At 40.8% G+C, this 21,930-nt stretch overlaps 1 protein-coding gene across 1 annotated transcript; it reads right to left on the minus strand.

The window, feature by feature from the left end:
* Positions 1-200: 200 nt before the first annotated feature.
* On the minus strand, positions 201-21,884 carry CRCP (CGRP receptor component). The gene is made up of 6 exons (XM_062507060.1): positions 21,877-21,884; positions 18,832-18,868; positions 17,406-17,504; positions 15,175-15,269; positions 7,529-7,586; positions 201-674 (listed from the first exon to the last, which is right to left on the minus strand). The coding sequence occupies exons 1-6, from the start codon at positions 21,882-21,884 to the stop codon at positions 531-533; spliced, it is 441 nt and encodes a 146-aa protein (XP_062363044.1). The 3' UTR covers positions 201-530.
* Positions 21,885-21,930: the final 46 nt, after the last annotated feature.

Here is a 21,930-nt window from a genome sequence, read left to right on the forward strand (position 1 = left end):
AGCTCCCTGGATTCAGTGCAATTTGCTGAATTGGATTTCTTATATTTAAAAGAGACTATCAGACATCCTTGAGTTTCCCTCCCATAGATCCTCTCAATTCCACAATGCCAAGATTTGGGAGAGCCTGGCCAGACCCCAAGGAGTTCCTGTACATCCCTGCTCTGCAAACAGCCTCAAAATTGAATTTTCACTGCTCTGGAAACCACCTGAGCAACTCCAAAGCTTCTGAGAGGAATTCTCATGGCAGCCCTGCTGTGCTGATTCCATGGGGAATGGAAAAGTCCCAAGAGATGCTGAGCCCAACACTCCTCAGGCTGCTCCAGTGTAAACTCTGGCACTGGCACCCCTGTTTATGACAAAACACCCAAACAATAGTGTCCTTTTCCCTGCTTGCTTGTGAACAATTGGTTCCCTCATCACCTCCAAATCATAAAAATTTGAATCTATTTTACAATTATGTCCAATACAGGATTGAACTGGTATCAAACCCAGACTAACAGCAGCTGGATCTCTTCTGGAAGTGCTGCCTGCTATGCCTGGTCACCTTTGTCTTCTGCTGCCATTGCTGAGTCTCTGTGCTGCTCCTCTGGATCCCCTGGCAGGATGGTGGTGACTGTCTGCAGGAGGGACTCGATCTGCTCCTCTGTCAGCCTCTCCTCACTTTCTTCCACCATCTGCAGGTCAAAAAAAAAAAAAAAAACCAAAACCCATTGGCATCATTAAATCCACACTTCCTCCCTCAGAGAGAAGGACTCAGCTCAGCAGGGAAGGCTTTGTCAAGACACAGCCTTGAGCTCATCACAAAAGCATTTTACAAAAGCAGAACTCTTGGAATATTTGGAAAGAACAAGAAAGAAGTCCATTGTTCACCACAACAATTGGCACTGTGTAATGAGATCCTGTTTTCCTTACAGCAAGGAAAACACCAGCCTAGGAACAGCCTGGTTTATCCTAAAGCCTCTCTCAACCTCCACATCCATGTCCTGAGCCAAGCTTTTCCTTTAGCTCAGATGCAGCCCCACCTTCCTGACCTTTTTCCCAAGTTTCAGTGTTTTCATGGGATATCCTGAGAGGGATTCCCTGGATCTTGGCATCTCATCCAGTACCTACAGAAATCATCAGCCCATAAAAGAAACCACCTCATCCCACAGCAGCTGGACTCCGCTGGGATTTGCTTGGATTGGGAGATTCCTGGATATAAAGACATTTAAAAGCTCTGAGCAACATCAAAAACAGTCATGAATCAACTCCATGATTCCATGAGATTAATTAGGGACCTACTCCCACTGTGGAGCTGTGGCAGCTTTTATATCATTGCTACCAGTAAAACAACTGCCCTAATTTACAGGCAGCTGTTAAAAAGAAAAAAAGCTTGTCAGAAGACTGGAGAATCAAGTCAGAACAACTCTTCAAACACAAATGAAACCAATTAGGATTGTGGGCTTTGAGTTTTCTTTTTTTACACCAAGTCCTTGAAAACAGCCTCGAAGAGGAGTGATTTATAATAATGATGGTTCCAAGTCCAGGCAGGTTTAATCAGCTCTAGCTGTAAATTGCAGCTCTTCAGATGCCTTCTGAGAAGCAGAGTGGGACATTCAACTCATTTTTGTTTTTCTTCAGAGTCCTCCGAGCCCTCTTTGCACAATCTGATCATCTTTCATCAGCATCATCCACAGATCTGCACACACACAGAGAATCCATTCCTCAGCAAAAGACAGACAGTGAATTTCCATCTGTAAATGACTTGCTGAGGACTATCCCCATCAAAGGATGAAAATCCCTGGGGAGTGGCTGTTAGCTCAACAACTACTGTAGGACACTGCCTTGAACAGCAGCCCTGGCTCTGCTTCCCAGCAGCTGCTCCACTGCACACCCTGTGCTCAAACACACTCAAAATCTTCCTTCCCTGCCTGGGAGAAGCCCTGGCAGCTGATTCCTGCCAGGCAATTCCCACAGGGAATCATCTCAGCACACCTTGGAGCATGAAGTGTGGAAGTGGGAGATGTCCCTAGAACTAGATGTTCTTTTAGGTCTCCCCCAGCCCAAACTATCCTGGGATTGTGATTCCATGATGAAATCTGCTCCACCCACTCCTTGCTGTCAATGCTGCTGATAAATCACTCCTCTCCAGATGACCTCTGCTATTAAATTTCACAGAGGATTATCAGCCTGGCTTTCAGGCTGGATTATGAGGTTATTCATGACTCTTACACTGAATTTTCAAGGTGAGCTAGGTGCTGTAGGAGCAGGAGCTGTACAAAGAACCAGCCCAGGTATTTTGGACACCTGGATCACTCCAGGTAGAATGACTGAACCAAGGTCTCCCAGATTTTTTACCATCCCCCAGAAAACAGCACTTGGTCTTGGTTAGATTTGATTTATTACATGACATACAGTCCAAACCTCCTCCCATTTTAATTTTCTCTGGATCTCCTTTCCCTTTTTTCCCCCTCTACAGTCTCCTTTAGGTGCTTGCTCTGATAAAACCAGAACTCAAATAAAAACCAGGGATTTTTCATCAGCACCAGCTCTTAGCAACTCCTGATTTTAAGGCAGAACATGTGAATTCTAATCCCTGTTTTCTTCCCTGCTTCCCAGTGACTCCAGATGAGTAATGCCCCAACTCCCACTATGAACAACCCCACTGATGTCATTTTTACTGGCACAGCATGAGCACAAACTGCAGGGACAGACACAGCAGCTCAGCTCTGGCAGCCCCAGAAATGCCAGAAATGAAAGAAATCATCTCTGGTGTTTCAGATGCTCTGGTGCTCTAAGTGATGTCTCATTAAATGTTGTGAAAAGCATTTTTAGAGATGCCAGACCCTGCACTGAGGAGGAGATGGAGCTCCCAAGTTCTCTTCTGCTGACAGATCCAGAGGGAAATAGGAATTCCTTCAACTGTTGCAGCAAATTCACCTCTTGGTGCCTCTCCAGGAAGCTCCCAGGAATTACCAACACACACAAACCAACACTTAGCAGGATGGACAGACAGCTTCTTAGCCAAGTTGATGCTTCAGCCTTATTTTGTTGTGATATTATTTGATACAAAGGATCAAAAGCACACACTGTAAAAATCAATTTTTTCACTCTTTCAGGAAGTGGAAAAGCAGGCTGGGCCTGATTTATGAAAACATAAGCAGTGAGGAAACAGCAAAGCAACAAGCCAGAAGGAAAAATTCAAAAATTAAGCACAGACAGCACACAGATAAAGGGGCAAATGAAACTGTCCTAAAAGAAAACAGATCTCAGGGGGAACAGGAGGTCACTCAGAGGCTCATTCTGCATTCAGCAGATGTTCTCACAGCTCCTGATTTACAACTGCAAGACAAAAGATCTCTGATGCTGAGAGCACGAAGAAATCTGGTGCTGAGAAGAGAAATGAGGTGCAAGAAGCAGCCAACTGGATTCAGGTACCTACTTTCCCAGAAAAAAAAAAAAATCTCCAGCAAAAAGCCCTGCACTGGCTGAAAGTGCTCAAGAGCCAGACTGAGCCCATAAGCAGGCAGGAATGCAAATTTATAGTAAGGAAAACAAAAATGCAAACGTTTGAAGGGAGGGGATGAGCTCAGATGTTGATGTTGGCAGTGCCACCCAGCCCAAATGGGAACAATTTCCCCTCTCAGATGATGCCATGTGAAAAGTTTGGGGTATTTCTGACCAAAGTACTGCTGGGCCTCAATATCTGGAGATTTGGGTGGGAAATGTGACAGAAATACAATTTATGCATAAAAACATCTCTGATGTCATAAAGAATTCTCACTGTTGCTTTTCAGCATTCATAAGGCTGTGCTGCCCCAAAATAACTCCAGGGGTTCAGGAAAAAATGCTGCAGCAAATCAATGTCCTTCACACACACATCCAGTGTGTGCTAGCTGTGAAATGTGATCATTCACTCAGCTCAGGCCTCACTAATAATTTCTATTTCACCCAAATTTGAGCAGTTTGTTATTCAATTTGCATTGCAATATATTCCTAAAGTCAGCAATGCTCCCATTTAGTTTCCACAATGCTCCGCATCTAATCTACATCTAAAGAGGGAATCAGGAAAACTTTGTAAATTAATTGGCATAAAATTCTCCCAGCTCAAACTCAAAGCAGCACATTCCTCCTGCAGCTCAAATTTAATTCTCAGCAATTCACAGCCAGCCCATGAAGATAATCCCAGGGATTAAAGTGTTTATTCATAAATTAAGGTGCAAATCTATGTTCGTAGTGCCATGGACAAATGGCAGCACAAAATCACTCAGGACTGTCTAAATTCCTTTTTTTTTTTTAACTTGGTGAAACAAGGACAAACATCCTTAATTCAAACCATACCTATCCTTTGTGCTTACCCAAATAAAAACAGAATTTAAGAGACTTCATCATCCTCCCTGTGCTGCTTTCAATGCTAATGTTTATTTGGTTTAGTCTCCTGAGACATAACCATAAATCAAGAATGAGGAATAAATAAAGCCACACTGAAGAACCCCAAGGAGTCCTGAAAGAACTGAGAAATTCTCTTAGTATTTGGTGAACAGACCTCAGCATCACAGAACAACCTGTGGGTTAAAAGCTATTGTTTGTTGGAATAATAAACTAAGAATTAGGTTTTTAAATAATCAGTAAAGTACAGTAATAAAGGAAATAGGGGCTCTGATCATTTCCAAAGCAATCAAGCACATCATTTAACCCCAGTGGAGGAGGGAGATGTTTGATGAATAAATCACTGTTATTTCCTCCTTTGAGCAGTGATTTGAAATTGCTCAGCACCACCACATTAATAGGAAAAAAGCACATTCAAAAAAGAAATTAAGTAAAAGACTGAACAATTGAATTAATCTTCTTCAGACATAATTAACCAAGGGCAAGGCAAAATACATTGATGAGAAAATAAAATGTTAAACCTTCTTATGATCTTTCCTTTTCCAAAAGACTTTTCATTATTATTTTCCAGTATAAAAGACAATGTGCCAGCCTGGTTATGCACATCAGTATGAAACTCTCCAAAGCAGAAATACATTTTTTAAAAAGCACAAAATTAAAATCTGCTTTTCTACCCGGAGAGAAAAATGTGGAGCAATTTGTTCCTTAAAAAGGATGATGCTTCATCTTCACCATTAACTAAAGATGAACCACTCTCATGGTGAGCTGAACATCCCTGACTTTTGATTTCCTCCTTCTGGGAATCACTGAGCCAGGCCCAACATGTGTTAAAGATTAAAACAGGAGGTCAAGATAGCTGCAGTGGTACAGTGTTTTACTCTGTAGGCTAAGAATCTGAATTTCATGCTCCTTTTGTTGCTGTTGTTTTCAGAAAATAAATCCTGGCACAGAGGCTGGAAAAGGCAAAGATGGACAATGGTAGCAATTTCTGCATTAAGGTTTACAAAAGATCAAAACAGAAATTTGTTTTTTTAGCTGCAAAATAATTTTATTGAAATGGATTTATTGTTTGCACACAGATAAAAAGAAGGAATTTTGTAGAGGGAGAGTAAAAAAACTAAAAGGCTGGAAAGGCAAAAAGCAGCAATAATTATAAATATCCTCTCCCAAGAACCAGCCAGGTAAATCAGACTCCATTCCATGGTCAGGCTGCACTGAGTAAAAGTTTGAGACATCACAACTGAGCAAAGTGAGAGCCAGCTTGGACTTGGCTCTCATTTTGTTTAAAGCCTTCAGAAAAATAAGATTGATGTACTCCTATTCCAGGACCTGCTCAGAAATTCTCCTCAGCATTTATTTCTGATTCAGGGGCAAGTTTTCAGTTCAGTGAGGAGAGAATCAAGGCCACTTTAGAGCCAAAATTCCCTTCTCAGCAGGTTGTGTCTCATCCATCAGTGCAGGGAATGGACTTTCCTGCAGGGAATCTGTGCATGGGTGACCTCTGTGTTATTTTATACCCAGAAAAGGCAGATTTTGTGTGTTCAGTGACTGCTGCAACCTCTGCACTCATCAAAAACAGGATCCAAGCCAGCACCTGAACAGCAAAATCATCTCCCTGCCTCTCCCAGCTCTGGATTTCAGTGACACCAACCTGCAGCTGCCCAGCAGTCCCTGAGCTCCAAAGGCTTTGAGTGAAGCACTTCCAAATGTGCTGCAGTTCTGGGGAGGGCTCGTGTGACACAGGGTTAACAATCCAGGACACTCACACCACTGCAACTCTGACTCTGGGGGAATGTGCCCTGGGAATTACAGGGGAATCACAATGGAACAGGAGTAACTGCATCCCCAAGGCTTCCATGAAGATCCAAATTCAGGCTAACCCCCAAATATACAGATATTCAACTTCTCACAAGTTGACTGTGACCATCAGAGAAGGGTTTGGATCAATAATAAACTGACCCTGAACATAAATCTTGTGTCTGTGTTCTCTAAGTTTCAACGAGTCTTATTTAACTTTGACACTACAAAACTGGAAATACCTAAAACATGGCACTCTACTGAAAGCTGACTTCTAATAGAAAGGTCTAAACTTCTTATTTTCTTCAAATATTGCACAAGAGCAAACTATTTTCAGTATTTTATGGGTAGGGAGGATAACAATGAAGCAAGTAGGACAGCAGGGAAGAGACAAACAAAGCCGTGCAGTCACCTGAGAACCCTAAAATATGACTGCATTTAAAGAAGGGAAGAAAAGCCAATAAAATAAATCTGTCTAAGCATATGAAGCTAACAAAGGTGTGGGACAGGCTCCACATTGTGGTTTCTGACTAACTTAAAACTCCTGCTTGGGCTGCTGATGGACACTGATCTCCTCAGCCACAGAACACAGCTTTCATTCCTCAGCTGGAACCATTCTGCTGAGATGCCTTCAGCATTCTAATCTCTGCTCCTTGGTGACAGAAGAAAAATTGTCCTACTGGTCCCTCTTGAATCCTTCCTTTTTTTGCAGCAAAATATGATCCTGTTCCTCCTCAGCTTGGTTCCAGGGGAAGATTGCAAACAGATGTTCTTAATGCAAGAGATCTTTATTGAAATAATATCCTGATTTTAACAATCTCTTTATTACCACAGGGGTTTGTATTCCTGAGGAGATGCTTGAGAGAATAGAAGCATCTATTTCTATTTAGTGACAATCCCTCTTTGCAGCTGAATTATTCTTAGACTGACAATGGCTACTTCCCATCAGAAACTTTACACCCACTTCTTATCCTGCATGACTGCTCATTTCCTTCTACATTTTTTTGATTCTAGTGCAAAGACAACCAAAACCAACCAGGGAAGACATCAAAAAGCGAAACACTCCACCACAGAGCTGCACAGCAAAAAGATTAAATACTTTCTTATTTGCAATACTTTCATAATTCACCTCTAATAGCTGCATTGGGCATTTTCAGTGTGTGCCACTGAAACAAATAGAGGTGAAGAATCTGTCTGAGAGGGCTCTGACAGGAAGCTGAGTGGATCTGAAGCCATGGATGTAAAATGTGCATAAAGGGATACATTCAATCAGTGGCCCATGAGAAAGCAATTATTCAATTGATCTCCAAGGTTAAAGCTGCTTCCAGTTAAGCTTTGAACAGGCCCAGGCATTGTTACTCACCAGCTGGATTTCCACTGCAGTCACAGGCCTGTGGTTCAGCAGCTGCAGCTTTTCAGCCCTGGTAAAAGCACAGTGCAAGAAAATCCACATTACTGGGTGGTTTGAGGATCCCTTCAATGCCTGCAGTGATGCAAACACATTCCTGATCACTTAGGGATGAAATGTCACTGCCAGGAATAATCCTGGCTGGGTTGGCATGTGGCTGAAGGGCCATAATATGGATATTTGAATAATTTGGGGACTTCCCTGTGTTCAGCAACGCTGCTGTTGGCACTTTTAGCCCAAGGTGGCAAGCAGAGACCCTTAGATCATTAGAGTGCAACCATTAATTAACTGCTGCTTTGTTAAAGCTGTGCAGAAATCTTGAACAACTCACCAGAGATCAAACACTTCTGCTATGAACACACAACCACAAGAACAATTTTCATACCTAAGGAGTTACAACCTCATCAAATGGCAGCAACTTGTTTATCCTTTTAGCTCACTACAAATACAAAGTTCCAGCAGGGAACTACAATTTGGAAAAACTAAATCTTGGCATTTATTACTATTTATAGGGCATCTTTAAAGCATATTTCAATGGATCCTGGAGGGTTTAAAGCACATTTAAACTGATTCTGGAAGGTTTTCCCCTGTGGTTTTTTTTTTTTTTTTTTTTTTTTTTTTTTTTAGAAAGGAAACCTCACAGCTTTTAAGAGAACACAGATCACTCCATGTTCACAACCAACAATTTCTGTGAGTCTGGAGATACCCCAGAGATATAATTTAATTTCAAATGGCCTCTGCCACTGGCTGCTGGATGATCCAGCTAAAATGTCCATTTTAATCACCACTTTCAGCTTCAGAAAAAGAAAGTCTGTAAACTTTCAATACAGCATTTGTGAGATATTAACAATTCCTAACAGAAAGCTCCAGGGAATCCTTTTATTTATTTATTTATTTATTTATTTATTAGTTTGCTTTGCTTTTGGAGGGCCAAAAGAAGTTTCAGTTGGGAAGCAGGGAATACACCTCCCTTGTTAATCACTCAAATCTCTTTGGTGCTTCCAACAGGAGGCTATGGAGAGCGTGGCTGGATTTTGCTCTGAACTCAGAGCACTTCACTGGCAGAAAGATGAGGTGTTTATGATTGCTGCCATCTCTCTCTGTCATAAAAACCAGGAATAAAACCCCAATAATGACAGCACTCAGATAATTTCCATGGAAAGCAGTGATTTAAGGAATCAATGAGAGCTAAAACTCACTGGTGTAAAAGCAAAGCTAAAGGCAGCACTGCCATGCAGAGCTGGGGAAAAAATATTGAATAGTATCTTTACTGTATAAAAATCTGGCCAATTCAGCTGGGTTTTTGAAAGCTTCTTCCTCCAGAGCTGGGAAATCCCTGCTTTGGTGCCTGATGGAGGCACAGAGCTGCTGCTTTCAGTGCTCTTTGCTCTCCTCCTCCTCCTCCCCCAGCCCTACTTACAAGGACAGACTGGGATGAATTCATATTTACCCAAGCCTCTCTCACACACCACTTCTGAGATCAGAGCCTTCTCAAAACAACTCTTCTCTTTTGCACAAGACACATCCCAATCCTCCAGCTCCACCACTCCTCCACACAAAGCACATCGTTTGACTTTTATTCAATACATTTCCTCATCTTCTTTTCAAAGTAATATCCTTGAAATTCCTTGCCAGCAAAACTCCAGAATCAAACAAAGAGCATCAAACTGCAAAAGCCATTTTATGCCTGAGCTGAAGAATGCAAACCTGATTTATCCAGAGCTATTTTCAAGCAGGTAGAGCTGTGTTTATCACAGCAAGATTACTGGCACAGCAGCAAGCAGAAATAAATTAACACAAATTACACATGGTGACTAAAACAATCAATTAGTGCAACTGCTCATGTTTCCTGAAGAAACAGAAGGCACACCAAAAGAAAAGGTCACCTCTCCAAGACTTTTTGCTTATAAGCCATGAACATCACTCCAACTCACTAAGGATAGACAGAATTTTTTCAGTCAGGCCAAACAGATCCTAAAAGCATCATTTCAGGGTATTTGCAGTTTTTAAAAATGTGGACAGAACAATGAGAGAGAATTTACAAGTGATTAACACATTCAGATGTGTAATCTGAAGGATTTCATGGCTGGTTTTGATCAGCAAAGCTCCCTACTGGAAAATGATGCACAGCAACACAAAGGAATGAGCAGCAGGGTGCAAAAATAATCCCAAAAGCTGCATTAATGCCATATTTAATCTGGAGCTGCTTGTGCAACGTGAGCACAAATTAACACCCTGACAGAATAATCTTTAGGTATGGTAACAGGTAATTATGAGGTAAGCAATGAAATAAATACTCAAAAATGTCTCTAAATTTCATTTATTAGAAAACTGGATTGCTCAGCCCTCAGCAGCAGCACAAGGCAGAGGTTTGAGTTTGAGCTCAGTACCCACTGCACCTTTTTAACACTGATCCCAAAAATTCACTGCTGGGACTAGGCTCTCTATATCTGATCCCAAAAATTCACTGCTAGGATCAAGCTCTCTGTGTACCTGGAATTTCCTGACAGCACATACACAAATTAAAACCTGAATAACCACAATTTCATCAGAGATTAGCTTTAAGCAAGGCAACCATGCACTAAGATCAGCCCTGACTGCAGTGTTTGGCTTGGGCACAGACCTAAACCTGACTTTAGTTCATGCTCCATTAAATCTAAAAAGTAAAATTAACTTTTTCCAGCTCCCATGAATTCATCTTCACATTTCCTAAAGCATTCATGGCACGCTGATGCTTGTTCAATAAAAAGGGGAACTGTCCCATTTATCCAAACAGAAGGTGAACAACATTTTCAGCTTCACTGGCCCCAAACTTCAGCATCTGCATTTTCCCTGCTCTGCCTGGATTTTAGTAACAGTTTGGAACACGAAAGCTGCTCATTCAAGAGGAGAATCCATACAAAAGATGTGTGACAGTTGAAAGCAATTTTCTCACATAAAAGCAAGATTCCACTAATCAGAGTTAATGGGCTGTGCTGCAGGCTTGTACAGGACCTGTGTGCTGAGAAATCCCAAAATGGCAATTCCTGCTGTGGGGCTGAGCCTCAGCCCACATCCTGCAGCTCTGGGACTCAGCTGGAGCCAGGAGCAGCTTTTCCAGGCTGGGTTTGGGGACACACACAAAGCTCAGGCTGCTGGGGACAAAAACCTGTGCAGTCATGGGGAGGAAAATGGGTCTGAGGTCTGCATGAGGGGAGAGTGCTGGAGGAGGTGAAGATGTTGAGTTCCATCCTAAAAATCCTAAAAAATATTTCTACAAGAGAAAAACCACCTCTGGGTCATGTTCAAGATCACAGACAGAACAGACAGCACATTTCTACACTGATACACCCATTCTAAAAAATAATACAAATACTTCCATGCTCTTGTGGAAATTCAGACAAAATGCACCATTTTCTGTCAGCACTAAGCAAACTTTAGAAGGTTGTATTTGAACCAAAATCTCCTGTGTGTGTTGGTATTGCCCTTTTTTCAATCTGCTGAACTCCCAGAGTGTTTTTCCAGCAAGAGGTCTGGGTAAGGAGTGAACAGTGCCAAGATCCAGCACAGAGAGCTAAAAAACCCTTCAAACATCTGTGCCTGAGCAGAAGCAAATTTATCCTCAGGAATGGATGTTTGAGAGTTGCTAGGAAAATCATGAAATAACAGCTGGACACACAACCAGGGGTTTTATTCCTGCTAGAAATATAAATCCGTGCTCCATGGGATTTCTTTTTAATGCCTGAATCCTGATCACAGGGTCTGGCTGAGGGAGGATTTTCCCAAAATGGGAAATCTCAGCCCCAATGGGTGCTGTGATCCTCCACAGGGATTCCCACTGCAAAAGCTGAGAATAATCTTTTAAAATCTCTTAAATGATGCTGTTGTTCAATGAGCACAATTCTGACTTGCTGTTGAATATTCATTTTGAAAGCTCTGGAGGAGACAAAAATTATAAAGCAAATCCTTCAGCCTTTAATACTGCAGAGGATTGTATCTGTTGTAGTTTTTGGCAGTCATGAGGGAAAATACTTTCTAAAAGTACTGAAGATTTTCAGCTCAACACTTCCTCAACTGTGTTGATTTAAACACAAAAAGAGCAATGTTTCTGACCAGGTTGGTTTTTTTTAAATTATAATAACATGCAGTGATTGGAAATTTGGTTATCCCAAAATTAGATCCAAGATAGGCTATCAGTAACAGGAAGAAGCACAAGTAGGACCAGTTTTCATTGAATCATAATTACAGAGCTCCAGTTTAATAAATGTTCTTTTCATGCAATGCAATTCTCCATACCTTACAAATATGAAGCCATTCCAGCACTAAAACTGGAAAATTAGCTGCTAGTGGCAAACTCCATTTCCAAGTACAACATGGCTCACTGAACTGGAGCTTCAGCCAAAGCTTGAGGCCTCAACAAGGTAATAATAAAACTCATTATGTGGGTTCAGAGCCTTAGTTTAAAAAAAAAATCTAAGTTCTCCAGTTTGAATTTTACAAAACTAATTATTAAAAAATATGGGAAAAACTGTTTTACCACACCTTAATTATATCAGTGGAATATCTGGTTTTGAATTTGCTCCATTTAGCAAAGCAGCTTTCTGAAATGACTCTGGAATATCTGTTTGCACGTTGGTGTTGATTTTTAAAATCTGCCTTTTAGGAAGTTTTTTATTTGTGTCTGTAACACTAATGAGACAAATCCATCACAAAATGGATGCTGGCCTGTTAACCTGGTATTTTGAGTGGCAAAAATCAGTGACAACAGAAGGATTTGAGGTGATCTTCCAGGAACTGCAGAATTTGTCTGAATTATCAGTTCTCTCAATGGAGCAGAGACACCACGTGCAGCCTGACATCCTGCAGGGTTGTGGAAGGAAAAATGAGAATTCTCTTGATTCAAAGCTCTGCTGTGCCTCGGTTCCCGGTGCTTCCCTGGCTGCTCTCTTTTCCCAGCTGGGATTCTCCCATGCACGAGCACAGCCTAGTGCTCAGGGCAGCAACCACAGCCTGAGCAGGGAATGGCACATCCCAAGGCAGGCCTGCAAATCCTCATCTTCAAAGTCCTTGCACTAGGAAATAGGCTGAGCCTAATTAAGAACATGAACACGCTGCTTAATTGTTTCCCCTCTGACTAGAGGTGGAGTCATGACAGGAATTAAAAGGGCAGGGAAGCAGTGTGGGGTGATGGGTGCTGCTGACCCTTTAACCAGACTGAGTTGTGTGAGGACAGACCCCAGTTAACACAAATATATCTCAAATCTAATCAGCCACTGCAGAGAGCTGTTGCCAGCACAGACAGTGTCTGACCAGCTAAGACAGCACATTTTGGGGTGCCTTGTCCAGAAAGGAAGCAGCAAAGAGAGTCTGGAGCTCATTACTCTTGGTGGGAGGAAGGGTCATTACAGGGATCACACGAGCAAGGCCCTGGAAGAGCAAACACTGCAGCTCTTTCCTCTCCAGGGGAAGGAAGGAAGTTCTCTGGCAGACAGCTGGGATGAAATCCCTGAACACCACCTCCATCCCACAGAATGGAAACCATCACAACCTTTCGATTTAACAAGAAAAGCAGTGTTGAAATGACCCTGGTCAGGAACCAAAGGGCAGTTCCAGACTGCCCTGGAGGCATGGCTGTTGTAAGTGGTTTAACACAAAGTGCCTTAAAGAGTAATTGCACCCCGTGTGCTCCCTGTGTTTGGGGTGAAGGGGCTGCCAGGTGGGCCCTGACACTTCTGCCTTCAGGTGGGTGCATGGAAGAGATCAGAAAAAAGAAGTGCCAGGATCACACACACAATTCTGGGTTTTATTCAGACTTGGGAAGCTCTTTACCAGATAAGAGAGGGATAAAAAACTCAATGTTGTACAGGATGCTCACAGAACAAATCTGAATTCTGACAGAGTAAATTTGTCACCTACATCACTGGCTGGCTCTTCACTCTCATCCTGCTGCCACTATGCACAAGAAATGATTTGGGAGTAATTCCCTTCCTTCACTGCCTCGGGAAAAGGACACACAGGATGATACCTAACCCCAAAGGCACCTCGGAGCATCCATAAAAAAATTAACAGTCCAAAAGCTCATTTAAAGCTTGTAACTGTTCCAGCCTTTCCAGCTCACTGAGCAAGCAGCTGTGGGAAGGTGAATATTTGGGTAGACCTTCTACAAAAGTGCTCAGCACTATGGGAGACAGAGAATCTGCAGCTGGAAGCTTCTCTTTATAATTTCAATTGTTTAGTATTTCACTCTTAGGGATCCCATCCAGGGGAGCAGTTGCAGTCAAGGTACCCAAAGTGATAACATGAAGAGTCAGCCCTAAGGTACTGGTCAAATTCCACCTGAAAGAAGTTTAGAAATGAGTTTTAAATAAAAATAAACATTTTGATTTTTTAATGGGAGTTTTACACCAACATTGTTCAGATCCTTTTACTCTGAAAAATCCTACTCTTTTTCCTGTGCTACATCCTTCTGCTGGTTCTTCCCAAACTGCTGCCCTGCACAGACAATAAAGCTTATTTCTCTTCAAAAAGGGCTGTTTTACATTAGCAAAAAGAAGGATGTTCACTACTACTCAAGAAATGTTTGCTGCCAATTTTAAGACCCTCTCAGTGCCATACTACCCCCTCTAGTACTTTTATTGCAGAATATTTTCTTTTCTCCTTGCTTCAATAACTGCAGAAAACAATTAGATACATAAATGAATATCCTGCTGTATAAAATGAGCTACAGGAGGGTCAAACACAGACTCACTGACCTGGCAAAGAAAGCACTCCAAGCACAATTCCAGGACAGAATTCCCAAGGATCAGCACCCCTTTGTGCAGAAGTGCTGCTGTGCTGGACGTGCCTGTCTGTAGAGAGGGGGCACTGAAAGTCTAACAAAAAGCTGACAATCTGCTTCCCCTGCTCTGGACAGGCTAAAAACTTGCCCTGGAGCACTCCAGAGCTCTCACTGTGCATTTTGTGGAACAGCCAAACGAATGAAAAAGCTCCTTCCCAGAGGATGAACTCCTTGGGAGTCCTTCCAGCAGGGAATAAACACACACTCAGTGTCTATCCAGCATAAACTCCTCCTTTGAAGTGAAGGAGGAGTCATTCAGGAGCACCTAAATATTGGGTTTTTTCTGCTTTAGAAGTCAGAGGAGTGATCAGAGCTATCCAAACAAGTGGCCAGCTGATTCTATTTCTATTTAAACCAGGCTTCAGTCCTACTCTGCAGAGCTCCAAGAGGATTTTGTGCCTCAAGACCAGAACAAAAACCTTTGGAGTCTTGGAACTGCAAAGGATATCTTTTCTTTTCCTGGCAGAAATTCCCAAAGTAACAACTGGATGTTCAGATTCACTTGAAACTGCTGGGGGAGGAGGGAAGGTTGGTGGATGCAATATTTAAATAATACTTAAATAAATATTTACATGATCTGCAGATCTCAGAGATCCTGGACAATCAGCACAAAACCAGAAGATGGAAATACCCAAGAATGAAGGAAAAGATCTTTGGCTGAGCATTTAAATAATAGCAGAAAATACTTAAAACCCATGAATCAGTTCATCACACTGTCCACATGGTTCAGTTTTTCAGCATTAATTGAGTTTTTATTCCTGTTCAAATGCCCAGCTCCACTTACTTGGTTAATTTATGGTCTTTCATGGCTACCAGGAACTCCTTGACAATCTCAGGACTCTGGTACCTGCAGGGTGTTTTTGAAATGTACTTCAGTGTCTGCAAGGGACAGAAGGAAAATATTTATTATTTCACACTTATTACTTGTTTTACCAATTGTGTATGGAACAAGTACTCTGCAAAGTCTCCTCAGTCCTGAGGAAAATTGGAAAATCAATTCAGGTTTGGAAATCAACTTTATCTGAGCTGTTCAAAGCCCAAAATTGCAACTTGAAGACTATAGGAAAGGACTGAGTTTCAGCTCTGCCTGCTAAAAACCCTCTTTTGCTGTTTGTGACAGACATTTGCTACCTTGGTTTGCTCCTTGTTTGGTTTTTGTCTTTTAAAAGCACACAAGAAAGTTGAATTCATCCTTAAACCCAAGTTTTCATGTGCTCAGTGCCAGGAATATTCTCACTGCCAGCCCAGAAATTCCTCTTTAAGATCTCTCATCTATCCTTGTTTTTATCCTTTATCTGCATTTTTGGCAATTTAAAGTTGATAGAAGCAGATTAAATGGCTTGTTATGAAATCTACAAGGACATTTTGCCATTAAAAATTAATTGAGACAATTATACCTTGATCAAATTTGTTCATCTAACACCCACCAAACTCAACTGATTTTGACAGCAGAAGATTCATTTATTTGTTTTATTTAAAATAACAACACTGAGCAGATGGATAACGGAATTACATTACACAAAGTGATCTGACCTGAGCAAAAAATCAATTTGTTGATAATATAACCCACAAAAAATTCCAGTTCACAGTTAACTTTTCACTGGAAGTGACTTAAAATCTTCCTAAATATTTCTTGTCGCTTAAATTAAACCCCAAAATGAAGAGCAGGAAATAATTATAAGTTGTTATTATTCCTTTTTTACAGCCCTGTCTGACCTTTCCAGATAAAATGAAGCTGTGATCACCACCAGTGATTGAAATTAAATTGTTATATTGTCATGTAATGTAATTATTTCACTGGAGTAATTTCTCTTCCAGATTCATATATTTTTTGGCAATTTCAAATCAATGAAAAAGCCAAACACACAGAAAAACAAAGCTCCTTTCATGGAGTTACTTCAGTGCCAATGGATCCAAATCTGCAGGGAGCTTGTGAAGAAATGCAAAGACAATCCTGTAAAATCAAATTCTGCTTTTCTTTCAGTCAAACATAGAAAATACACTCAGAATTGACACCAGCTACACCCCTAAGCATCCTACAGGTATTTCACACATAGAATATCAAAGTAATTCAAGATTTCAGGTGCATCCTGATAAAATTTACTTACAGGATCTTCCTCAGCTCTTTCCCAGAGGTTCAGGAAGAGACTGTCAGTCTCCATGAAGATTTAATTCCCATTTTTGGTAAGCCCCTATTTTGTTGAATGCAAGGTTTAGGAATTACAACCTCTGTACCTTTTTCAAACAAAGCCAGAACTAAAACAAAACCAAAGCCTAGGCCAGATCTTATCCACATGAGTCATTTCAGGGCTCAACAGAATTACTCATGCAAGCAAAGGCAAAGTGCTTTCAGCTGCCTGTCAGTCATGGTGCTGCTCATGCAATTCTCCAGCACACACACAATGGCTCTCACTGCAAGGCTCTGGGAAGTTGCTGATTTATTTTAAATGTTGGTGTTTGTATTATAACATTTTAGAATTCCTTCCCAGCAAAGGACAAAGTGTTTATTCCCCACCTGGCATCCAAGTGATGTTATCTGTACAAGTGGTTTGGCTTTTCTTTGGATCAAAAACCAATTTAAATTATCTGTTTCGGCTGGGAATTATTAATTTAATTCTGTTAATAAAAAAATACCATGTATTCTGTGCCTCAGCTTTGAAATCATCATCTTTATTATCACATTATGTGATGTGATATAAATTTGTAGTGAGTGAGCTCTGCCCCGTGTCTTAAAAGGATGGAATACTTAGAATTAAAAAAAAGAAAAAGTCCTACCAAAACTAAACAGTTGAAATTCTGAAATTCTTTTCTAGATTTCAAGAACATCAGCTGCCTAACTCTGCCCTGACAGCACAGTTACCCTACAACCTGACCACAGAAAAGTGGCAGATAAAACCTTTTATTATGGTCTGAATTAGGGGAAATTTGATACCAAATAATTAATCCACAGCCCTAAGGATGTGAATTATTGCAGCTTGAGCTAAGTGGTAAATGGACATTCCCAGTGCTGCTCACCTCATACATGATTGTGTTCAGATTCTGCTGCCCAGAGCTCTGCTTGGTTTTGCCACTCTCTTTACGCTGCTGCTTGAGATCAGTAAGTAACTGGTACACCTGAAGATGAAAAATAAAATGGTTTAGAGCATCTGAGAGGATTTAACCTCAAAATATTACAGCAGGAAATCATAAATGAACAGGAAATTCCTACCAGACAAAAACCAATAAATGTGTGGCTGTTTTGGTGGATGGGCCAGCAAGTGAAATGAGAAATGTTCTGACCCCAGAGTGATGAATAAGGATGTAAAATGTTTTTAAAAGCTGTGACTATTTTAAACAGATGAATGGAACTTTTTCAGATGTTCTGCTTCAGGCTTTGTAGTATATCCAGAGTCAATACCCAGAGCAAAGCAACAGAGCACTCCTCACTGTTCATCCCCTCATTTTTACCTGGCTTCACTCAAGATCCAGCCTAGGGAATTATAAACTGAAGAATATATAAAGAAGAAACCAAGTATTTCTAGACAGTAAGAAATATGAACGTAATCAGCTACAAACCCTCCATTACTTCACACTCCTATGGAAAAGGAACACCTGGCAGTGCTGAAATCTCCAACTCGGGCTAGGAACTTGGCCAACAAACACAGAAGGACAAGAAGCTCACAGAAGAACTGCAGGGATGGAACTCTGGGTGCAGAGCATCACCTGGATTTACAGAATGCTGGCCTTGCCAGTGGAACTGCAACTGGCAAGTGGAGCAAATGGAAAGGTGTCAGTAGTTGGGAGGGGAATCACTGCTTTGAAAAGCCAAATTTGCTATTTTTTTTCACATGCTTTTAACAGCCAGACACTGAACACCAGTTTGGCTGACATGGTATCATCTAGACACCATCTATCTCTCAGAGGAGATTCCAGAGAGTTCTTCCCAGATGCCTCATTAACACTCACCAGGTGCCTGATCTGCTGTTTGCAGACAGAGGCAGCTCAGCACAAAACACCTGAAGATTCATTTCAGGATAGAAAGAAACAGCTGCAATAAAAAGCAGCTTCAGCAATACAATAACATAGACAACACCACTTGGGTTACTAGAATTGTTACAAAAACTATATTAATCAGCAAAGCAAAATATTTCCATTACCTGTCTTAAATTAAACCAACAAGAACACGTTATTTCTTTCTAACCCCCCCCCCTTAAATTAGAGAAACAAATACCCACTTTGAAATAATCTCAAGACCAAAGAAACAACACTACACTACCTATTACTAGCAAAACCATTTCCAAAGCTTCTTTTAAAAGCTTTTTTTAAAATTGAAAACAAACCAAATGCAAGGAAGAGTAAATTCCCCTGCAGGTTCTGCTGATTGCCAGGTTTCAAAGATTATACAAGGGACAGATGACAGCTTGAAATTACTGCTTTAACAGCAGAATGAAGACAAACTTACCTCAAAGTTACTCAGCAATGCAGCATTTGCATCTTTTCTAAAAGGAAAAATGAAAACAATTAATTATGTTCCAAATGAAACTGTCTGAAGCTTTTTTTTTTTGCCCAGTCACAGACACATAAAGTTAAAAAAAAAAAAGACCCAAGACATCTTATTTTGGTGATTCTACAATTGCCATCTCTGGAAAATATTTTCCAAGCTGTCAGTAAAATGATAACATAAATATTAAGTCTAGTTTGCAGAGTTTGCCCCATAAATCATATTACACTTGTACAACATACTGCTTTCACTCAGTCACCCTATTTTACTCACCCAATTTCACACACTCAAACCAAATTGCTTTGCTTCTTCCTTAGAAAAAATGCCTCTGATTTTATTCAAATAAAGACTAATGGGAAAAATAATTCAGATTACAAGCACTATTTTCTTTATCAGTCAAGAGCACCCTGAGTATTTTAGTACCATGGACATGTATATGTGTGTATAAACACAAATAAAGCTTTAATTTTTATGTGTTGTACTAAGTGAAAAAAACAACAATTTATTGCATTTCCTCTTTATTTATTCTATTTTTATGTGCCTGTTCCTATATTAGAAGGGCACGGCTGAGTTTCCCATTTCCCACTTCCTCAGTCTCTATTAAGCAAAAATCCTTATCCAAGCACTGCAGGGCCAAGCACATGGTGGCTTTATTCCTCCTGGATTTTGTAAATTAATATATTTAAAGTAAAAAGAGGGAGAAAAAACTGTCCCAGAACATCCTCTATTCCCCGAACACCACATTCTGCTGAGCAGTCAGTAGCCATAACAACAGAAAGTTTCCATACAAAAGGAAAAAAAAAAGGCCTTTCTCAGGTCTGTGCAGCAGCTTAGGAAAAAAGAGAAAAAACAACAAAAAAAGGTACAATGTGTTGTTAAGCACCGCCAATGGCCTGAATAGAACTGTCACGTTCATCACTTTCAAATGGTAAATGCATCCACAAACTTCCACAGGTTCTAGCATTGTTTTTAAATGAAAAGGACCTTCTAAAATACGCTGAGATGAACTTCAACTTCCATTTCGCTGACCCGAGTGAAACTTCAGCAAGTGAGCTCAGGCACGCATTAGTTTTTCATTCATGTTTTACAAACCATATATAGCTTTTGTTGGGAGGTAAATGCAAGTCTTCAGAATGTTTGCATTCAGCCGGGCCCTGCAGAAATCCCCGCGGATCAAAGACATTCTATAGGGAGAATTACAGTATGGAATTCTTCGGCTGAAAGAGTGTGGAATAAATACATCGCCATGCAAACGAGGCTGCGGAATCAAAGGTTAAGAATGAAATTATTTAAGACAACTGCTTTCCTTTTTCATTCCAATCCGCTTAGCCATTCAGAAAAATACTTTTTTTTTTCCCCCTCCCCTCACTTCTCCCAACGAGTCAGTCTCAAATCTTCAACAGCTCCGTTGTGCTGAAATACCAAAATTATAAACTGATAGAAATAAAATTTCCTTCACAGCTCACAGCTACCGATTTTACAGTCAGGAAAAAAGAAATTCTGAATGATGGATTCTAATGTATATTTTTAAGCAATCAATTCGACACTTAATTTTTATGTCATTTAAGACTTAAGAAGGTAGAAATTGTCATGGTAACACCAAAAAGATAAACATGTTTGGAGTCTTTAAATGGCTAATATTTGCCCAAATTTTAGTCTAAACTAGTTAAAATACTCTTGAGTAGGGCTGCATATATCAAAAAATATCTTATGACAGGGCATCACACCTTTACAAGTATCACTGACACTTCATATTTTTAAGCCTGCTGCTTCACATGTGTTGTACATTTAAACCACACAGCTTTCTGAGAGTTCTTTTCTCTAATAACAGATAATTCTGGTAAGAAATACGAAATAATTCTGATAAGAAAAATCCATAGTAAGAGCTTGGGAGAGTTGCAAAGCTTCCCTTCCAAATCAGGCAGGAGACAAAAATAGATTAATAAAAAACTCGGTGGATGTATAAGAAGCATCACACATTTTTATTAATATTACAAAAAGCATCTTTCTCAGTGTACAACAGCCAGAACAGCTCATTTATCTGCAGGCTGCTACAGTGTATTAACACTGTCATACAAACCTGTACTTCAGCAGATTTTTTTATCAACTTTTGATTTTCACACTCATAGCAGAGAAGATTTAATGATAATAAAGCATCCCTGCATTACATGGCTGCAGGAGCTCAGTGACTTTGGGGGATACATCCCATGAGTGCCCCCACGCATTAGAGAAACTAAAATTAAATGAAAACCAGAAATTTAACCAGCTCCACAGAACTCGTGACATGTTTAAGCTTCAACATAAGTCAAACCCTATAATTTTGTGCCTGAAACACACAGTGAGAAGGCCTGGTGTAACAGCCCTGAAATAGCCAAAATTCTGACTCTATTATTAATAGGAAGAAATAATAATAACAACAATAACAACAACAACAACAACAATAATAATAATAATAATAATAGTAGAGTTAACAAACTCCTCAGGTTTTTCCTTCTCCAGCATTTCCAGCTCCTACACAAAGCTCACGGCAATAAAGAAAAATTCCCATTTTTAATAATTATAATAGAGTTAACAAACTCCTCAGGTTTTCCCTTCTCCAGCATTTCCAGCTCCTACACAAAGCTCACGGCAATAAAGAAAAATTCCTATTTTGCCTCTCCCAGGACAGGAAGCTACAAGAGCAGGATCCACATCGCTTTTCCCCCCACAAACAACTCATCCTGTAGGAGTTTTAAAGAAAATAAACCCCTCAGAAGGCCTGAGCTCACGGGGAGGGGACTGGGGGAACAACAAAGCCCTCAGGGATGGGGGCATCCCCTCACGAACAGGCCGCCATGACTGCACCCCCCACACAACCCACATACAGCTGTACCCACACACTCTATGGGGTTATAGATTTACACCCCCCCAAAAAAAAGCAGCACGGAGATGCCCTGCAGCACCCCGGCGGGGTTGCTCCCAGGTCCGCCCCTGCCCTGTGCTTCCCCCCTCAGGCCTTTTCCTTACACCTCCATCTTGTCCTGCCCGGCGCGGCCTCCCCGAGGATCCTCCCGCTGTTCC

Source organism: Cinclus cinclus, chromosome 22 (assembly GCF_963662255.1).
Source record: "Cinclus cinclus chromosome 22, bCinCin1.1, whole genome shotgun sequence".
NCBI classification, from domain to species: Eukaryota; Metazoa; Chordata; class Aves; order Passeriformes; family Cinclidae; genus Cinclus; species Cinclus cinclus.

Excerpts from the sequence above, each read along its gene's own strand:
- CRCP (XM_062507060.1), bottom strand. Across the intron at positions 7,587-15,174 it reads AAAGACCATAAATTAACCAA|GGCTGAAAAGCTGCAGCTGC; the intron begins GTAAGTGGAGCT and ends TGCTTTTACCAG. Across the intron at positions 675-7,528 it reads CTGCAGTGGAAATCCAGCTG|ATGGTGGAAGAAAGTGAGGA; the intron begins GTGAGTAACAAT and ends TTTGACCTGCAG.